Source organism: Castanea sativa, chromosome 6, assembly GCF_040712315.1.
Source record: "Castanea sativa cultivar Marrone di Chiusa Pesio chromosome 6, ASM4071231v1".
In the NCBI taxonomy this organism is placed as follows: domain Eukaryota; kingdom Viridiplantae; phylum Streptophyta; class Magnoliopsida; order Fagales; family Fagaceae; genus Castanea; species Castanea sativa.
The window spans coordinates 54700097-54718363 of NC_134018.1; the positions used below are offsets into that span (position 1 = coordinate 54700097).

Below are 18267 nucleotides of genomic sequence, written 5' to 3' on the forward strand. Positions count from 1 at the left end.
TTCAATTTACATGAGAGGAATCTATCCTACTTAAACATTGTCATAAAGATGATTTCACATAGAAAAAATATAGTTTCTTATAAAATACTCTAAAATAAATTTATAGACATCAGCTAGTTTTAAAATAAAACTCAACTATTCTCCTTAAGAAGCTTTTAAGCTACTTATTTTTACTATTGGATATATACTGATAGGTTGACTTGCTTCAATTGGAATTCAAGAAAAATGGGTCCCTTGTGTTGTGGTTTCTTCTTTCCTCTCAAGCAAGAATATTTTGAGGTTGTTTAAAAGTTCAGATCTGTAAAATTTTATAATTAAATCAAAGAACAAGAGGTAAATTGTTTAAAATTCCACCATTATTATTAGACTAAGTCACCAATTGGTTTTTGGTGTAGGCGAGGATTGAACCCCAGATCTCTTATTCAATCATCAGAAACTTTACCAGTTAAGCTAACTAGAACCCCCAAATATCATTTCAATTAGTATTTATTTAAGAAATAAAATTTGGCAATGCAACAAATTGGGGAATATATGGTACAATATATTTATGATGTCTAAAATCCCAACTGAGTGGTTTATGGGCCACTCAACCATCTCATATCGGTTGCCAAATATTTATGACATTGACTACTACAGCACGGGAGAACCTGTTATCTTCCTTTTAAGGTTTCCTAACTAGAAACCTGAGCAAATATCGGAGCTGAAAAAGTCAAATAATTCAAGTTCCTTTGTCAAAACACTACAGAGGAAATGCAATACTATTAATACACCAACTATTCTAAAACCACGCGCTTTATAGCATTACTTTTCATTACTATTCTATGTAATAGATTGTAGCTGGTTGCCTGTTCATTTTCATATGGATCTATAATTTTTTCTCAATTACTCACAACAAGCCACATGCTACATCAAAGTTATTGTGGCAAAGTTGTATCATAGAAGGGTCTGATCTTTGATTTTTTTTCTTAATACACAGCACCCTGAATGAGATTACACAAAGCTAATATTGTAAACATGTTCAGAGGAAAAGGTTTCTATGCTAGCGCTCTTTGTTTTCTCTTATTCTTGATAGGTCTTGTTGGTGTAATTGGAGATGAGCAAAAGGTATAAATTCTTTGTCTGGATCCATATTATCTCATAACTCTCTCTCTCTCTCTCTCTCTCTCTCTCTCAATGATCGTGTTAAGTTGTACAGAAATTTTACATCATTTACTTGGGAGATCATCCAGTGGACAAAGACCATGCAACTCAAACACACAATCATCTCCTCTCTTCCGTGAAAGGAAGGTAGGTTGACTCAAATAAATAATTTTTTCTATAATATTTTTCATAATTTCTTAAGGTGATAACTTGTAATTGCAACAATGTTACATTCACATTATTCCACCTGATCCCACTTTTACTATACACCAATTACAAACACGTTAGTTATCATGAAAAAATTTAAGAAACTTTTTTATGTTCTTGGACTTAGAATTAATGAACGCATATACATGTACTTTTTAGGCATATATATGCAGTTTGAACAACCAAAAGGTTTCTTGATTTGATAACATATATGCATGGAACAGCGAAAATGATGTTAAGGAGTCCATGGTCCATAGCTATCATTACAGCCTCAATGCATTTGCCGCAAAATTATCCGAAGATGAAGCCCAAAAGTTGGCAAGTACGTGAAGCTATTGTTACATGTTCCCCAATTATTTGGATTCAGTTATTTATATGATATATTGATTTATAGTAACTGAGTTTTTGTTGTGAATTATATAGGTATGGACCAGGTTTTATCCGTTATCCCGAATCAGTATCACAAGCTGCATACTACAAGATCATGGGACTTTGTCGGATTACCTCAAATTGCAAAAAGAAAATTAAAAACAGAAAGAGACATAGTTGTCGGTCTAATTGATACAGGTTCTTGGATTTTCTTTTTAATTCAACTTTATGGTTTTATTTTTGTATTTAAATTTTAAAAATAGGAAAAAATTTAGCTCAAAACTGGTTTGTAACAATTTTCCTCCAATTTACTATTTGGCAATAGAAAAAATCATCTATGTGCAGTTTAAAATTACACGATTTTTTAAATGAATTATGTGATTTGTTTAAATAATACGCATAAATAATTTTATAAATCATCAGATAGTGGATTAGAGGAGATAACTCTAAATTGGTTAGAAGCTAAACTTTATACTAAAAAATAAAATATAAAACTGATGCAATTGGTCTACCGCTAACAGGAATTACTCCACAGTCTAAAAGCTTTAAGGATGATGGGTTTGGTCCGCCACCCAAAAAATGGAAAGGATCTTGTGGCCACTTTGCTAATTTCTCCGTATGCAACAAGTAAAATCCTGTCCTTATTCTTTTGATGCACTTTTTTTTTTCCTGTATATTTTTTTATGCACCTAGCAATATGAAGCTCACTCTCTTCATTTTTTCCTAAAACATAGTTCCTTCAGAAATGGTCTTCTCTCTCTCTCTCTCTCTCTCTCTCTCTCTTAGGCCAACATCTAGAATTTCTAAAATGAATTTGGATCAACAGAGACACTTTCTTTTGTGCTAAACAAACAGAGAAACCTGAGGAAGCATTAAATCTTGCCATTCGGTTCATTCTCGATTGTCAATGCCGATCTATTTTTTGAAACATGGAAAATGATATCACATTTCTTGAAAACCTTTCATTTTCAATAATAATAATAATAAATCAATGGCAATTTTGGAAGTATATGCGAAACCATGATCCATTTTTTCCCTGTATGTTCAAGAAGGAAAATGATTTGTGTAAAAAATACCAAATTAGGCCTTCTTCAATATTAATAAATCACCTTTATTTATTTTGAGAAACAAATCGCCTTTATTATGAATGTGAACAAAGACATAAATTGTGTCTAGTTTTAGTGAAACTCAAATAAAAAATCAGAGACATAAGGGTAAAATTATAATTCTGATACATTAAAAAATAAAGTATAATAAGTTGTAGTTTGGGACATAGACATTAGTGTTTATTCTTTGGTGACTTTCTCCCAAAGAAGAACTTCAACTTAAGATATCTTTAAGTTCAAGTGATAATTAGTCCAGTGCTAATATTATATTTTGTTATGTCTCATATAAGTGGTTCGTATGATGTCTTCCCCTCTCCCCAGTATTTATACCAATTCACCTCTTATTGAATGTTGTTGTGATTTTTAAAACTACAATAAGTAAAAAATTTGTAATTCCTATAAATTAAACTCAAAAATTTGTAAATACCAAACTCAAAAATATTTTACCACAAACTTATAGTATTTTTCATGACATGTATATTCTTTCTCTCTGCCAACCTTTTCTTTTGGGTACTTGAAGCAAGCTCATAGGAGCCAAATACTTCAAGCTTGATCGCCTCCCCGATCCGGCTGACGTCTTATCTCCAGTAGATGTCGCAGGCCATGGGACCCACACATCATCAACCTCAGCCGGAAACGTTGTTCCAAATGCAAGCCTCTATGGGCTGGCCAATGGTACAGCACGTGGTGCAGTGCCTTCGGCTAGGGTAGCCATGTACAAGGTCTGTTGGGTCAGCTCTGGGTGCTCGGATATGGATATACTTGCTGCTTTTGATGCTGCTGCGTACGATGGTGTGGATGTTATATCAATTTCTATCGGTGGAGTGTCTACAAATTACACGACTGGCTCTATATCAATCGGTGCATTTCATGCCATGAAGAAGGGTATTATCACTGTGGCATCTGCTGGAAATGATGGACCATCTCTATTATCTGTGTCAAATCATGCACCTTGGATCCTAACCGTGGCAGCTAGTGGCATTGATAGGGATTTTAGGAGCAGAGTTCACTTGGGAAATGGAAGGAACATCTCAGTAAGTAATTACTATTTTTTCATAAAGCTGTTAAAAATAATATTTTATTCTTTATCTTACATTAATCCGTGTATTGCATAAACAAACCATTGGTAAGTAATATATTTAAAATAAGACAAAGATTCTCTTCAAAATAGTTTAAAGAGAAATCTCTTAAAACTCTCACTAAAAAATCAACATAGTTATATATTTTGAAAATCTAGTTATTAGATTATATGTTCTTTATGTTTTTAACATGTATGTCAAATTTTGTTTAAATAAGATGTTACTATTCAATTTAAAAACTTATTTTTTATGCATAATTTTCAAATTTAAATATTTGATGGATGATATAGCATGGTGGATATAATAATAAAAATATAATTTAACGATAGATTTGTCAAAATTCACATCTAATAAAAATATATAAATGGAATTTGCTTGATTTCTTTCCAAATTAACTTGGAGAGAAATTTTGTCCTAATAAAACCTACCATTATAACAACAAAATTTTAGTCTCAAAATTTTGTGTTCAACTATAGATCCTCAAAACATTAGTTAGCGTCGGCCACATATATATTTTCCTTTATTTTATTATATTTGAAGTCGTACTTTATGTCGCTTATTTAATTGACATGCTATTTTTTATTTTTTCTATTAATGTTATTTTTGGTCTTCTTCTATCATTTTTTTTCCCTTAACCTAAAAAATAAAAAGTACCATTGTTGAACAAAATTAAATGTAATTCATATCTTCAAAAATAAGTCTTTATCTAATAATATTAATTAAATTGGCATATATAAAATAAAACCATACAAAGGTAGGCCCTTTTAAAATTTTTAAAATCAACTAAACTTGTATGGCAACATTCTCTCCCTCTCTCTCTCTCTCTCTCTCTCTCTCTCTCTCTCATATTTATTTATCTCATTTAATTCTAAATAACTGTATTTATTCTTGAAATAGCAAGTTTTGCTTCTTTTTCTTTCTTTTTTTCCTTTTGTTTTTAAAATTTTTATAATTCAATAATTATAAGGGAAGATAGAAGATTTGAACTTTAAAAAACTCTATTAGAAATAAGGATAGACCTAGGTAAGGGTTAGGGGGCATATATATGGCCCCCTCCCTTTAAAAAAAAATAGGCTAGTAAATATTCCTAGAAAATTAAAATGTTCCCCCAAAATGTATATTCTTGCCTCCCCCTCTTCTAAAAAATTTACAAATTGATCCATGAAACTCCAAAGAAAAACACAAAAAATTTCGGTTCAATCCTTTTGCCCCAACAATAACAAGGAAAAACCTAAGTTAGAATCCTAGTTCCATATCTGTACTATTTTATCATCCAACTTCATGCAGGGGCATGGGATTAGCGCATTCAATCCAGGAAAGGAATTATACCCACTTATTAGTGGGGCTGATGCGGCCCGTAATGCTTCAACCAAGGAAGATGCAATGTAAGTACTTTTCATTTGCTCATCGAGCAGAAGTGTATAAGTGGAAAATTTCACAAAAAGAGTTGTATACTTAGAACCTTTTTGTAATGTAACAGCTACTGTTCGGAAGGCTCGTTAGACCCTGCCAAGGTTAAGGGAAGGCTTGTCTACTGCAAATTAGCTGAGGCTGGTTCTGAATCTGTTGTTAAAGGAATTGGTGGGGTTGGCGCAATAATTGAAAGTGATCAATTTCTTGATTTTGATGTTGCTAAAATTTTCATGGCACCCGGAACCATTGTGAATGGTACCATAGGAGAATTCATCAATGAGTACACAAAGTCCACAAAGTAATAATTCTTGGTTGTTTTTTTATTTATTAATAAAATGCCTTTACGGTATGTTGCTGATGACAAATTCAAAATTCTTGACAAAAGAAAAAAAAAATGAAAATGTTAGTCAATAGGGAAAAGTTTTGTTACACTTAGAACATAATCCTTGATGAAATTCCTGATATGTTTGGTTATTTGAGAGAGTAGTAATAAGTAATTGACTTAATTTCTTGTTCAATGTAGAACACCATCAGCAGTGATATACAGGACCCGTACAACAAAAAAAGCACCTGCTCCATTCGTGCCTTTATTTTCATCTCGTGGTCCAAATCCAGGATCATTGCACATTCTCAAGGTATGGATTCTGTTGTTTCATGCAAAAGTATAAATCAAAGACCCTTTATCCTGTCTACTTGGCTTGAACATAAATGTTTCTGTTCCCTATGTGCCATGGTACAGCCTGATATTGCAGCACCCGGTGTTAACATTTTGGCAGCTTTTACACCGCTGAGGTCGCTCACTGGATTGAAAGGTGACACCCAATTTTCAGAATTTTCAATCTTGTCTGGGACTTCCATGGCATGTCCTCACATTGCTGGAGTGGCCGCCTATGTGAAGTCATTCCACCCAGCTTGGAGTCCAGCTGCAATCAAATCTGCCATCTTAACCACAGGTACTAATTCAAAAGAATAGACCAATGCCTCATGTCCATGGCTCCAACTTCACCTCCTACTCCCAAGCATTTACCTCCAAAAAAGAAAATAGGACAAAATTTTTCACAATCTTTTTCATAATTATTAAGATGATATGTTGTAATTGGTATTACTAAAAGTAAAATCAATGGTGAGTTTATGTGAAAAATAGTGTTGCTCTAATCATAGTTTGCCATGTTAATATTGTTTGAAAGTGATGTTGACCCAATCACAATTTGTCATTGCAGCAATTATGAAAAAATTATAAATTGTTGTGTTGTGTCCTTTGCAAGTCTGTTTTGTTTTAAGCATAATCCATGGATTTTGTACTATGGATTTTTTTTAATTAAAAAAACTTACGAATTGGCTTAATAATGTGACTGGTCATGTCACATCAACAACATAATACATAAATTTTTTAATTACTTTTTTGTATTGCATTTAAAAATCGATACAACTGCTTATCTTGTAAAATTTGTATACCCCTAATATCACTCTTAGGAAAGGGGAATTCTATTAATCTGAAGAATTCTTCAATAATTATTCATTAATTACTTTCCTTAATGCTTAACATCTTTATGGCTGACACTTGCAATCTTGATGAAGCAACACCTATGAGCCGGAGGGTGAACGAAGATGGAGAATTTGCCTTTGGTGTTGGTCAAGTGAACCCAACTAGAGCTGTGACCCCTGGCTTAGTCTATGACATGGATGAAATGAGTTACATCCAATTCTTATGCAAAGAGGGCTACAGTGGATCCAGTTTACCGGTCCTCGTTGGCCCACAACCCATAAACTGTTCCAAAATCGTTCCTGGACTTGGCTCTGATGCTCTCAACTATCCCACAATGCAACTTAGCTTGAAAAACAAGCAAGAGCCAACAATAGGTGTTTTCCGAAGAAGAGTTACCAATGTTGGTCAAGCCATATCCATCTACAATGCTACCATTATAGCTCCCAAAGGAGTTGAAATCACTGTTATGCCCATGACACTCTCCTTCACTAGAGTCTTGCAGAAGCTTAGCTTTAAGGTGGTTGTGAAGGCACAGCCAACTATTTCAATGGTCTCTACAGGTTCACTTGTATGGAAGAGCTCCCGTCACACTGTAAGGAGCCCTATTGTCATTTATAGTCCACAAGGTTGATGCTCATACTAAAAAGTTTGATAAAAATTATTTAGTGTTGTTCTTGATTGGAAATCACTCAAGAACAATTATTTGACATTGATGAAGAGAATATGGGTTCAGTACAGCCAAACTTAATGTGATTTTTTTTTTGGTTAGAAATGCACAAGTTAATGATAAAAATGAGGAAAATCAAGTGCACATGCAAATGATCAAGCAAGAAATATGAATTATTACAACTTACTTAATAATTTAAGAACACAAGTACAATGTCACTTGATTACCTAAGAACACAAGTACAAACTTAAATTAACAAGCCTAATAATTAGATTACAAGAGCCTGCTCCTAAATTACAGGAGAGTGTGGACATTCCTACAAGTGTGAAATGATTTGCCTACATCCATGCTCGTATGGACATCCCTAAAAGCATAGATTGATCTCTCTTGATAGAGGTTGGAAAGCTTTCTTTTAAAACCAAATCTTCTACTTGTGGCAATAGATAGTAGTTATTTCCAAAAAACCAAGGAGAGGTGGTTATTTGTAGTAAATAACTACAATTTACCGAAGTTATTCTTTTGTCAAATATTTTCCACATGACATAAGTAACTATTTAAATTTATTTTCTTATAAACAATAAGAAAAAAATGAAACAGTTCAAGACTCTGGATAATAAAAGGTGAAGGTGGTCTAGTGTGCTCTTTACCAGTCTTGTATACATGTATGCTTATGTAAGATAGCAAATTTTAACTATGTCCTAAGCTTCAATGAAGCTTAGAAGATAGTTAAAAATTGATCGATTATGTAAGAATGAAAGCATTTTACATTACTTGTTTTGTCGCTATAATTATCCCGGCTTTTGTATACTGCATGTCTAGCTTAAGACATATCTTGCATACTCGAGATCAAACTTGAGGACGAAGAAGAACCCACGGCTGCAAATTAGACCATCATCATGAATTTTTGTTTGTAAGATCATGATTTGCATGATATATCATGATATACGCATTTTTTTAAAAAGAAAAAAGAAAAGAAAGAAAAGCTAAGGATATAAAATGATAGGATTTCATATTGGTGATGAGTTTCAAACAAGTAAGCATTAAACATTTTATTTATTTTTTATAATTAAATAATTACAATGGAGGGATTTGAGCCTTAGTTTAGTTATTGGGGGAGTGAAACACGTTAGGGAGACATTAATTAAAAGGTTAATATTATAGGGATACTACTTAAGCCAAAAAACTTAAGCCTATGAGCAAGGAAAGAATGATGAGATTTCATATTGGGGATGAGTTTCAAACTACTAAACATTTAATTACAATAGAGGAAGGAGGGTTTGAACCTTAGTTGAGTTGTTGACCGGGGCGCACACACCAGTCCATTAGCAATAGCCCGAAAGGAGAGTACTTGGGCTTCCGGAGCCCAATGGACCTCAAATTTAGGTTATTCTTTGAGTAACTATAATGGAAATCAAATGGCAATTGGGAGCGTATTGGCTTCAACCTGGTCCAATTCAGGGATAAAGGCGGGCAATAATGGAGTTTCTGCTTTTTCCTAGGGATAAGGTTAGGGCTTTAGGGAGAGAGAAGGTGTGTGAGGAGCATGAGGGAGACTGAGAGTGGTGGTGGTTTTTGGCGGGGGGAATGAATTTTAGGGACATTTCTTTAGGGTTTAAACATGGATTTACACTTCAATACTTTTACGGCTCGATTGGGTTTTTGAATTTCTTTTGTTGTGAATTGTGACAACATTTGTTTTTGAAACTTTGGGCCTTTTATAGTAGTTTGGACGAAATTACAGAAAACTGGCCTTGCTTCCAAATTCAGCAACTGAGGTAGCATCATTTTGTAATAGTCTCCATTTTTAGGCTTTCAAAGTTGTATGGAATTCAATTTTGAAAAATTTTCTACTAAGGTGCGGTTTGGATAAGGATTATTGTTGCTACGTTTTGCTTTTCTGCGTTTTGTCCTCTCTTTTTTTTTTTTTTTTTTTTCAACGTGCATGAACGGTAACCGGTACTGTTCATGCACGTTATTTCACTATGCGGAAGACTAATTTTACTGTTCACGCACTGTAGCCGCACTGTTCATGGGACCCACAAGCACTTTATTCAGAAAAAAAATATTAAAAATATGTCCACAGCACTATTCACACATTTAAAAATTATTTTGCTGCAGTGTTTTCAATTTTCAGTAATAAGATCTATCCAAACGGACCCTAAATCTTGCCTCAAACTACCAATTTTAGATTATTATCTTGATTTACTGGAAAGGTGTTTAGGTAAGAAGCATGGATACTTTAAATCCTTTAACATGCCTGTGTATCAGACATATTAGGGATAGTTTTACATGCAGGTCCTCAATGTGTTGGAAGGAAAGGGTCAAAAAAGAGAGAGCTTCAAACTTAACTAACACCTCCTCTCCTAATAAGTTCTAGATCAAAGAGTATGGTCGTGTGTTCAAAATTCATTGGTGTGTGTAACTTACTAATAAAAAATTATTTAATTAAAAATTTGTTTAAAAAAAAAAATTCTAATTCCCCCTCAAAAAAAAAAAATTCTAATAGTTATATATTTTGAAAAAATAAAATGAACACAAAATATGCCTATAAATAATATATATATATACACACACAAACTGATTTTAACTATTTAATTAATTGTGGTATTCCTACCATGTTGTGTCCTAATTTGTTAAGCGTTGTTGTGTCACTCTGTCCTATGTCGTGTCGTGTCACGTTGGTGTCTATATTTAGATTATAATATTAAGTCTATAGAAAATGAGAAATTTAGAGAATTTTTACATATTCTAATTTTTCTTTGAGTTGTGGTGGATGAAAATGAGGTGAATGATATAACTTTATGTGAGAGAATTTGTGAAAATCTTATGTGAAATTTTTGGTGTATGTAGTTGAACTGTTACTCTTTCTATTTGCTTTTGAAAATGAGAGGACTCTATCCTACTAAAAATGGCATATTATTATTGTGTGCTTATCTTGATGTCTCTCTCACATTTAACATTGTGATGAATGAAAACAAGTAAATAGATTAAACTCTGATGTTCCCCCCTTCATCTTCTCTTTGGTTTATATTAGGTGTGAGGAAGGTAATCAATTAGATTTTGAAGAGCTATTATCAGGAGCGAACGCCATAGGATAAAACTCTCTTAAAAAAAAAAAAATAAGATTTTGAAGAGAATGCTTATAAATGCTGACAGTCTATATATCTAACTCCACCCCAACCTTTTCCCTCTTTTTATTGCTGTTGTTTGAGTCAAAATTTTTTATTTGGATATCAGACACGTACTTCTTTTCTTCTTAGCTGGGTAAAATTTAAAATAAAACTCAACTATTCTCCTCCAAGAAGCTTTTAAGCTACCTTATTTTTACTATTGGATACTGATAGGTTGACTTGCTTGAATTGGAATTCAAGAAAAATGGGTTCCTTTATGTTGTGGTTTCTTCTTTGTTCACAAGCTAATCCTCCTTTGAATTTGACACTGATATTTTGAGGTTATTTTAAAGTTTCAGATCTGTAAAATTTTATAATTTCCCATTAAGCCTAAATCAAAGAAACATGATGTAAATTGTTTCAAAATACAGCCATACCGATGCCAATCATCTTATAGATCATAAATTGGTGGGTTCCACTCAAGAAAAGTTGAAGATCATTTCTATTTTGAGTATTTATTTAAGAAATAAATTTTGGCAAAGCAAAAACTTGGGGAATACAATATATTTATGGACAACCTCAACCTGCTTAAATCAATTTGTAATATGCTGTTGGTTAATTAATATGAATAATTTCAGAATTGGTATATGCTTTAAATATGTCATGGCCCACATATGATAGACCAACCATAAATCCTTACATGGATCATTCTTGTAACAAATTTATGAAACAGACTGAAACAGAAGTGCAATGTTCAGCAAAGTTTCTCCAAAAGAAGCAAGCTAGCCTAGGCCATATTATGACATTGACAACAGCACAAGAGAACCAGAAATTCCTGTTATCTTTCTTTCAAGGTTTCCTAACCAAAACGCTGAGCAATAGGAGCTGAAAAAGTCAAGTTCAAGTCTCGTACTCTTATCCACAAACTGCTTTTGTTATTGTTATTTTTTTTTTTTGGTTTCTTCTAGACTATAGAGGATGCACTACTATTAATACACAGCTAGCGCAGGAGATCTAGCTATATACAAAGCTAAAATTCTAAACATGTTGAGACAAAAAGGTTTCCACACTCTTCCTCTTCTCTTATTCTTGATAGGTCTTGTTGGTGTAATTGGAGACGAGCAAAAGGTGTGTATTCTTTGTCTGGATCCATATTATCTAATAACTCTCTCTCTCTCTCTCTCTCTCTCTCTCTCTCATGGTAATGATGTAAGTTGTGCAGAAATTTTACATTGTTTACTTGGGAGATCGTCCAGTGGACAAAGACAATGCAACTAAAACACATGTCCATCTTCTCTCTTCCGTGAAAGGAAGGTAGGTAGACTTTGTCTGTAAATAACATTTTTCGCAATTTCTTATGGTGACAACTTGTAATTGCAACAATATCATATTCACATTATTCCACTACTATCTCACTTTTATCGTACATCAATTACAAAAGGTCACGTTAGTTATTATGAAAAAAGTTATGAAATTTTTTATGTTCCTAAACTTATTGAATTAATTAATAAACACTTGTACTATTAGGCATATTTATGCAGTTGAACAACCAAAAGGTTTTTTTTTTTTTTTTTTTTACTTTATAACTTATATGCATGGAACAGCCAAATTGATGCTAAGGACTCCATGGTCTATAGCTATTGTAACAGCTTCAATGCATTTGCCGCAAAATTATATGAAGATGAAGCCCAAAAGTTGGCAAGTACGTGAAGCTATTGTTATATATGTTCCCCACTTATTTGGATTCAATTATTCATATAAAATATTGATTTATAGTAACTGAGTTTTTATTGTGAATTATATAGGTATGGACCAGGTGTCTTCAGTGATCCCGAATCGGTATCACAAGCTACATACTACAAGATCATGGGATTTTTCCGGGTTACCTTTAACTGCAAAAAGAAAATTAAAAACAGAAAGAGACATAATTGTCGGTCTACTTGATACAGGTTCTTGGATTTTGTTTTTAATTCAACTTAATGGATTTAGTTTTGTATTCAAAATTTAAAATAGGAAAAAAAATATAGCTCAAAACCGGTTTGTAACCATCTTCCTCTCCAACTTACTATGTATAGATTTAATCACACAAATTTTTAATGAGTTATGTGACTTGTTTACATAATATTAATACACATCTATGGATAGTGTATAGAAAAAATTGCAAACCTTTTAAATAAGTTATATGACTTGTTTAAATAATAAGCATAAATAATTTTATAAATTGTTACATGGTAGGTTAAAGAAAATTGCACAAATCAGGCTTGAACTTTGTACTAAAAATATATATAAAACTGATGCAACTCGTCTACAGGGGTTACTCCGCAATCTAAAAGCTTTAAGGATGATGGGCTTGGTCCTCCACCCAAAAAATGGAAAGGATCTTGTGGCCAGTTTGCTAATTTTTCCGGATGCAACAAGTAAAATCCTGTCCTTATTCTTTTGATGCACTTTTTTTTCCCTGAATATTTTTTTATGCACCTGGCAATATGAAGCTACCCCCTCTTCATTTTTTTTTCCTAAAAAATAGTTCCTTCATAAATAAAAAAGAAAAAAAGAAAAAGAGCCTTAGGAATAGAACATATGTGTCCCACATTTTGTGGGGAAGGCTTTGCATATTATCTTCTCAGAAGATACTTTCTAGAGTATTTGTAGAATGCTAAATGATCTTATGACCCAATGACATCTGTCTCTTTCTTGTGGGGTTTAGATTTTTTTGCTAATGTTAATAGAATCCAATTCCAAAACACATTCTTAGAAATTTGAGAAGCCCTTTTAAGGAAATTTCAATGATTAAGGGTCCGTTTGGATAGAACTTATTGCTGAAAACTGAAAACTGAAAACACTGTAGCAAAATAATTTTTAAAGGAGTAAAAAACACTGTTCATTGGCCTAAAATCACTGTTCATAACCAATGAACAGTAACAAACACGCATTGAAAAAAAAAAAAAAAAAAAAAACAAAACTTGGACGTGAATGCACGTTTGGGCTATCCAAACGCCCTCTAAGTAGGACCTCGTTTCTTAAAATGCGAGAAAAACAAGATTTAATCTTTTTTATGGCAATGACTGTTTCGAGAAATTAATTGAGATTAATTGGTGAAAACATCCTATGAGACAAGTTTTATGCATCAATTTAGATTAATGTGTCTCAAGTGAATGTGTATTTTTTTTTTTTTCACTACTGCATCGACTCTTAAAATTACTTTTAGTATCAAAATTTCCCTTTTATGAAAATGGGTTGGTAGCATCAAAATTACTTTTAGCATCCATATTTTGGTAGCAGTTAACAATTAGCTTTTTTTTTTAAATCGTTTCAGAAATGATCTTATCGCTCTTTCTCCTAGGCCAACATCTAGAATTTTAAAAAATGAGTTTGGATCAACAGAGACACTTTTGTTTTTTTGTGCTAAACAAACAATAAAACCTGAGGAAGCATTAAATCTTATCATTTGGGTCATTCTCAATTGTTAATGTCCATGTATGTTTTGAAACATAGAAAATGATATCACATTTCCTCAAAGCATGTCATTTTCAATAATAATAAAAAAAAAAAATCAATGACAATTTTGGAAGTGCATGCCAAACCATGAACCATTTTTTCCCTGTATGTTCAAGATGGAAAATGATTATTGAAGGCCTTCTTCAATATTTATAAATCACCATTAATATGAATGTGCCGTAAATGGTACTGTCAAGTTTTAGTGAAACTCAAATAAATAAATAAATAGAGACACAAGGGCAGAGTTATAATCCTAAACATCAAAAAGTAAAGTGTAATAAGTTGTTGTTTGAGATATAGACATTAGTGTTTAATGTTTATATAATTATATTTTGGTAATTTTGTCCCAAAAAAGGACCTCAACTTAAGATATTCTTAAGTTCAAGTGGTGGTTAATCTAATAGTAATGATATTTTTTGTGATGTCTCATATTAGTGGCTCAAACATTGACTTCCCCTCTTCCATTCTCTACACCAATTCACGTGGTTCTGATTTCTAAAAACTACAATGATAATAAATTAAAAGTTGTAATTCTTATAAATTAGAGCTCAAAGAGTAGCTATTTTTATTTAGACCCAGTAAATTCCAAACTCAAAAATATTTTCAATGTCCAACTTTCTCTCCCCCCAATGAGTCAAATTGATGTCTTTCTTAAACCAAAACATATGTTACATATTAATTATTCTGTTTTTCTAATTCTTAGACATTTATAGTAATTTTTATGATGTGGGAGTTGCATGGCATGGCCTAACCTAGGTGTTCTTTCTCTCTGACCACCTTTCTTTTGGGTACTTGAAGCAAGCTCATAGGAGCCAAATACTTCAAGCTCGATCGTGTCCCCGATCCGGCTGACATCTTCTCTCCGGTGGATGTCGATGGCCATGGGACCCACACATCGTCAACCTTAGCCGGAAACATTGTTCCAAATGCAAGCCTCTATGGGCTGGCCAATGGTACGGCACGTGGTGCAGTGCCTTCGGCTAGGGTAGCCATGTACAAGGTCTGTTGGATCAGCTTTGGGTGTTCGGATATGGATATACTTGCTGCTTTTGATGCTGCTGCGTATGATGGCGTGGATGTTATATCAATTTCTATTGGTGGAGGGAATGTAAATTACACGGCTGACTCTATATCCATCGGTGCATTTCATGCCATGAAGAAAGGTATTATCACTGTGGCATCGGCTGGAAATGATGGACCAAATCTAGCTTCTGTAGCGAATAGTGCACCATGGATCCTAACCGTGGCAGCTAGTGGCATTGATAGGGATTTTAGGAGCAACGTTCATTTGGGAAATGGAAGGAACATCACAGTAAGTAATTACTATTTTTTTCATAAAGCTGTTAAAAATAAGAACTTTTTTTTATACATATTATTGCATAGACAAACTATAGATAAGCATTAAATTAAAAAAATTTAGCCTCAAAATTTGAGGTTGGCTATAGATCCTCAACAAAGTTTGAAGATGTTTCAGGTTGGAACATCAGCGGATTCCAACTAGTTGAACTATAAAGCTCTTAACGATTATATTTTCAAAAAATTCAACATTTATTTTTGTACTAATTTATTATCCAACTCTATACAGGGGCTTGGGGTCAGCACATTCAATCCAAAAAAGGAATTATACCCACTTATTAGAGGGACTGATGCGGCCCTTAACTCTGAAAGCAAGGAGAGTGCATTGTAAGTACTTTTCATTTGTTCATCAATCGAAAGTATATGAGGGGAAAATTTCACAAAAATAATTATATACTTAGAACCTTTTGGTAATGTAACAGGTTTTGTACAGAGGACTCGTTAGACCCTGCCAAGGTTAAGGGAAGGCTTGTTTATTGCAAATTAGGAACGAGGGGTTCTGATTCTGTTGTTAAAGGAATTGGTGGGGTTGGCACTATAATTGAAAGTGATCAAATTTATGATGCTGCCGAAATTTTCATGGCACCCGGAACCATGGTGGATGGTACCATAGGCGAAGTCATCGAGGACTACTTGAAGTCCACAAAGTAATTATTCATGATATATTTAATTGACATAGATAAATTAAGGAATTGACTTAATTTCTTGTTCAATGTAGAACACCATCAGCAGTGATATACAGGACCCATGCAACAAAAAGAGCACCTGCTCCATTTGTGGCTGTATTTTCATCTCGTGGTCCAAATCCAGGATCATTGCACATTCTCAAGGTATAGATTTTATTGTTTCATCCAAAAGTATAAATCAAAGACCCTCTATCAATTCCATTTGGTTGGCTTTGACATATATGTTTCTGTTTCCTGTGTGCTGTGGTACAGCCTGATATTGCAGCACCCGGTGTTAACATCTTAGCAGCTTTTACACCTATGAGGTCGCTCACCGGATTGAAAGGTGACACCCAATTTTCAGACTTTACAATTATGTCTGGGACTTCCATGGCATGTCCACACATTGCTGGAGTGGCTGCCTATGTTAAGTCATTCCACCCAGATTGGAGCCCAGCTGCAATCAAATCTGCCATCTTGACCACAGGTAATAACTAAAAAGAATAGACCAAGGTATTTTGGATAATGTTTACTATTTTTGCGTGTTTTAGTCAAAGGACGGTAGCATTCAAGTGATAGCCTAATTGTAATGACATTTTTTATCGTGTCACATATCTGTGATTCGGACCCTCCCTCCTTCTCCCCAACTATTAACTCATCTTTGAAAGAAATTATAACGACATAAAAAGTTTCATAGTCTTTTTCATAATTAATGAACTAACATGTTGTGATTTGTACCCATGCATAAAAGTCATAATTATTAAATTAACATGTGATTTGTACTCATAAAAGTAATATCAATGACGAGCTCGCAATAAAGTAATAATGTTGCTCCAATAACGATTTTTCATGTTTACGAATGCGTGAAAGTGATGTGTCAATCACAATTTGTTATGTCAACAATTATGAAAAGATTATGAATTGTTGCTTCCCAACAAAAGTACAAAACGGTTGTTTTTGAGCATGCTACATGAATTTTGTACCATCGAATTTTATTAACCAAAAAAAAAAAAAACTTACAATGTCACACCAATAACATAACAAATAACATTTTTAATTATTTTTGTGTATTACGTTTAAAAATCGATACAAATACTGATGTTTGTAAAATTTGTATACCCCATGGGATGATTGACATCTATTAATCCGAAGAATTCTTTTGTAATTACTTTCCTTAATGCTTAACTTCTTCATGGTTGACACTTCCTTGCAATCTTGGTCAAGCAAAACCTATGAGTCGGAGGGTGAATGACGATGGAGAATTTGCCTTTGGTGCTGGTCAAATGAACCCAACTAGAGCTGTGAACCCTGGCTTAATCTATGACATGGATGAAATGAGTTACATCCAATTCTTATGTAGAGAGGGCTACAGTGGATCCACTTTGCCAGTCTTAGTTGGTCCGCAACACATAAACTGTTCCAAAATCATTCCTGGACTTGGTTACGATGCTCTCAACTATCCCACAATGCAACTTAGCTTGAAAAACAAGCAAGAGCCAACAACAGGTGTTTTCCGAAGAAGAGTTACCAATGTTGGTCAAGCCATATCCATATACAATGCCACCATTATAGCTCCCAAAGGAGTTGAAATCACTGTTAAGCCCATGACTCTCTCCTTCACTCGGGTCTTGCAAAAGCGTAGCTTCAAGGTTGTTGTGAGGGCAAATCCAAAAATGTCAAGCATAATGGTCTCAGGTTCACTTGTATGGAAAAGCTCCCGTCACACTGTGAAGAGCCCTATTGTCATTTACAGCCCACAAGGTTGATACTCATACTAAATACTGTGAATTACAGGAAAGAAAGAAAGAGTTAGGAGTCTGAATGATAAAAGGTGAAGATTGTTCTAATGTGCTCTTTACCAGTCTTTACATGTAATATATGCATAGCAATTTGAACTATGTTCTAAGCTTCGCTTGATGATTAATTTCTCTAAATTAATTAAGTTGATCTGTTTTCTTTCTTAACTATTTGTTGGTCAATTCTATACATTAGTGCAACTATATGGAGATAAAGTATAAATCTCATGACTATAATAATTGATATTATAAACTTCAATTGAATAGCTAATATAACATATAAGATACCATTTGACCCAAAAGACTTAAGTTTATGAGTTTGGGTCTAACTATTTTATATTAATCATTCACCATTTTTATTAGTACTCAATGTGG

The 18267-nt window shown here is 33.4% G+C and overlaps 2 protein-coding genes across 3 annotated transcripts; both read left to right on the plus strand.

The window, feature by feature from the left end:
• The first annotated feature begins 790 nt into the window (after positions 1-790).
• LOC142641434 (subtilisin-like protease SBT4.14) lies at positions 791-7572 on the plus strand. Its single transcript, XM_075815873.1, has 11 exons — positions 791-1104; positions 1196-1287; positions 1572-1669; positions 1771-1914; positions 2238-2343; positions 3343-3856; positions 5189-5286; positions 5382-5612; positions 5838-5949; positions 6054-6267; positions 6893-7572. Exons 1-11 carry the CDS (start codon positions 985-987, stop codon positions 7429-7431), a joined length of 2268 nt encoding a protein of 755 aa, XP_075671988.1. The 5' UTR covers positions 791-984; the 3' UTR covers positions 7432-7572.
• Positions 7573-11582: 4010 nt separating this feature from the next.
• Positions 11583-18060, plus strand: LOC142638815 (subtilisin-like protease SBT4.14). 2 transcript variants are annotated; one of them, XM_075812878.1, is made up of 11 exons: positions 11583-11705; positions 11800-11891; positions 12182-12279; positions 12383-12526; positions 12889-12994; positions 14874-15387; positions 15661-15758; positions 15854-16078; positions 16150-16261; positions 16370-16583; positions 17321-18060. In XM_075812878.1, exons 1-11 carry the CDS (start codon positions 11622-11624, stop codon positions 17860-17862), a joined length of 2229 nt encoding a protein of 742 aa, XP_075668993.1. In that variant the 5' UTR covers positions 11583-11621; the 3' UTR covers positions 17863-18060. The 2 variants fall into 2 exon arrangements, with proteins under 2 accessions (XP_075668993.1, XP_075668995.1); XM_075812880.1 differs by lacking the exons at positions 11583-11705; positions 11800-11891 and having other exon boundaries at positions 12222-12275.
• Positions 18061-18267: the final 207 nt, after the last annotated feature.

Coding starts and splice junctions, on each gene's coding strand:
- LOC142638815 (XM_075812878.1), top strand. CDS start 11,622: ATGTTGAGACAAAAAGGTTTCCACACTCTTCCTCTTCTCTTATTCTTG. Junction 11,706..11,799: donor TAATTGGAGACGAGCAAAAG/GTGTGTATTCTT, acceptor TAAGTTGTGCAG/AAATTTTACATTGTTTACTT. Junction 12,527..12,888: donor TGTCGGTCTACTTGATACAG/GTTCTTGGATTT, acceptor ACTCGTCTACAG/GGGTTACTCCGCAATCTAAA.
- LOC142641434 (XM_075815873.1), top strand. CDS start 985: ATGAGATTACACAAAGCTAATATTGTAAACATGTTCAGAGGAAAAGGT. Junction 1,105..1,195: donor TAATTGGAGATGAGCAAAAG/GTATAAATTCTT, acceptor TAAGTTGTACAG/AAATTTTACATCATTTACTT. Junction 5,950..6,053: donor GATCATTGCACATTCTCAAG/GTATGGATTCTG, acceptor GCCATGGTACAG/CCTGATATTGCAGCACCCGG.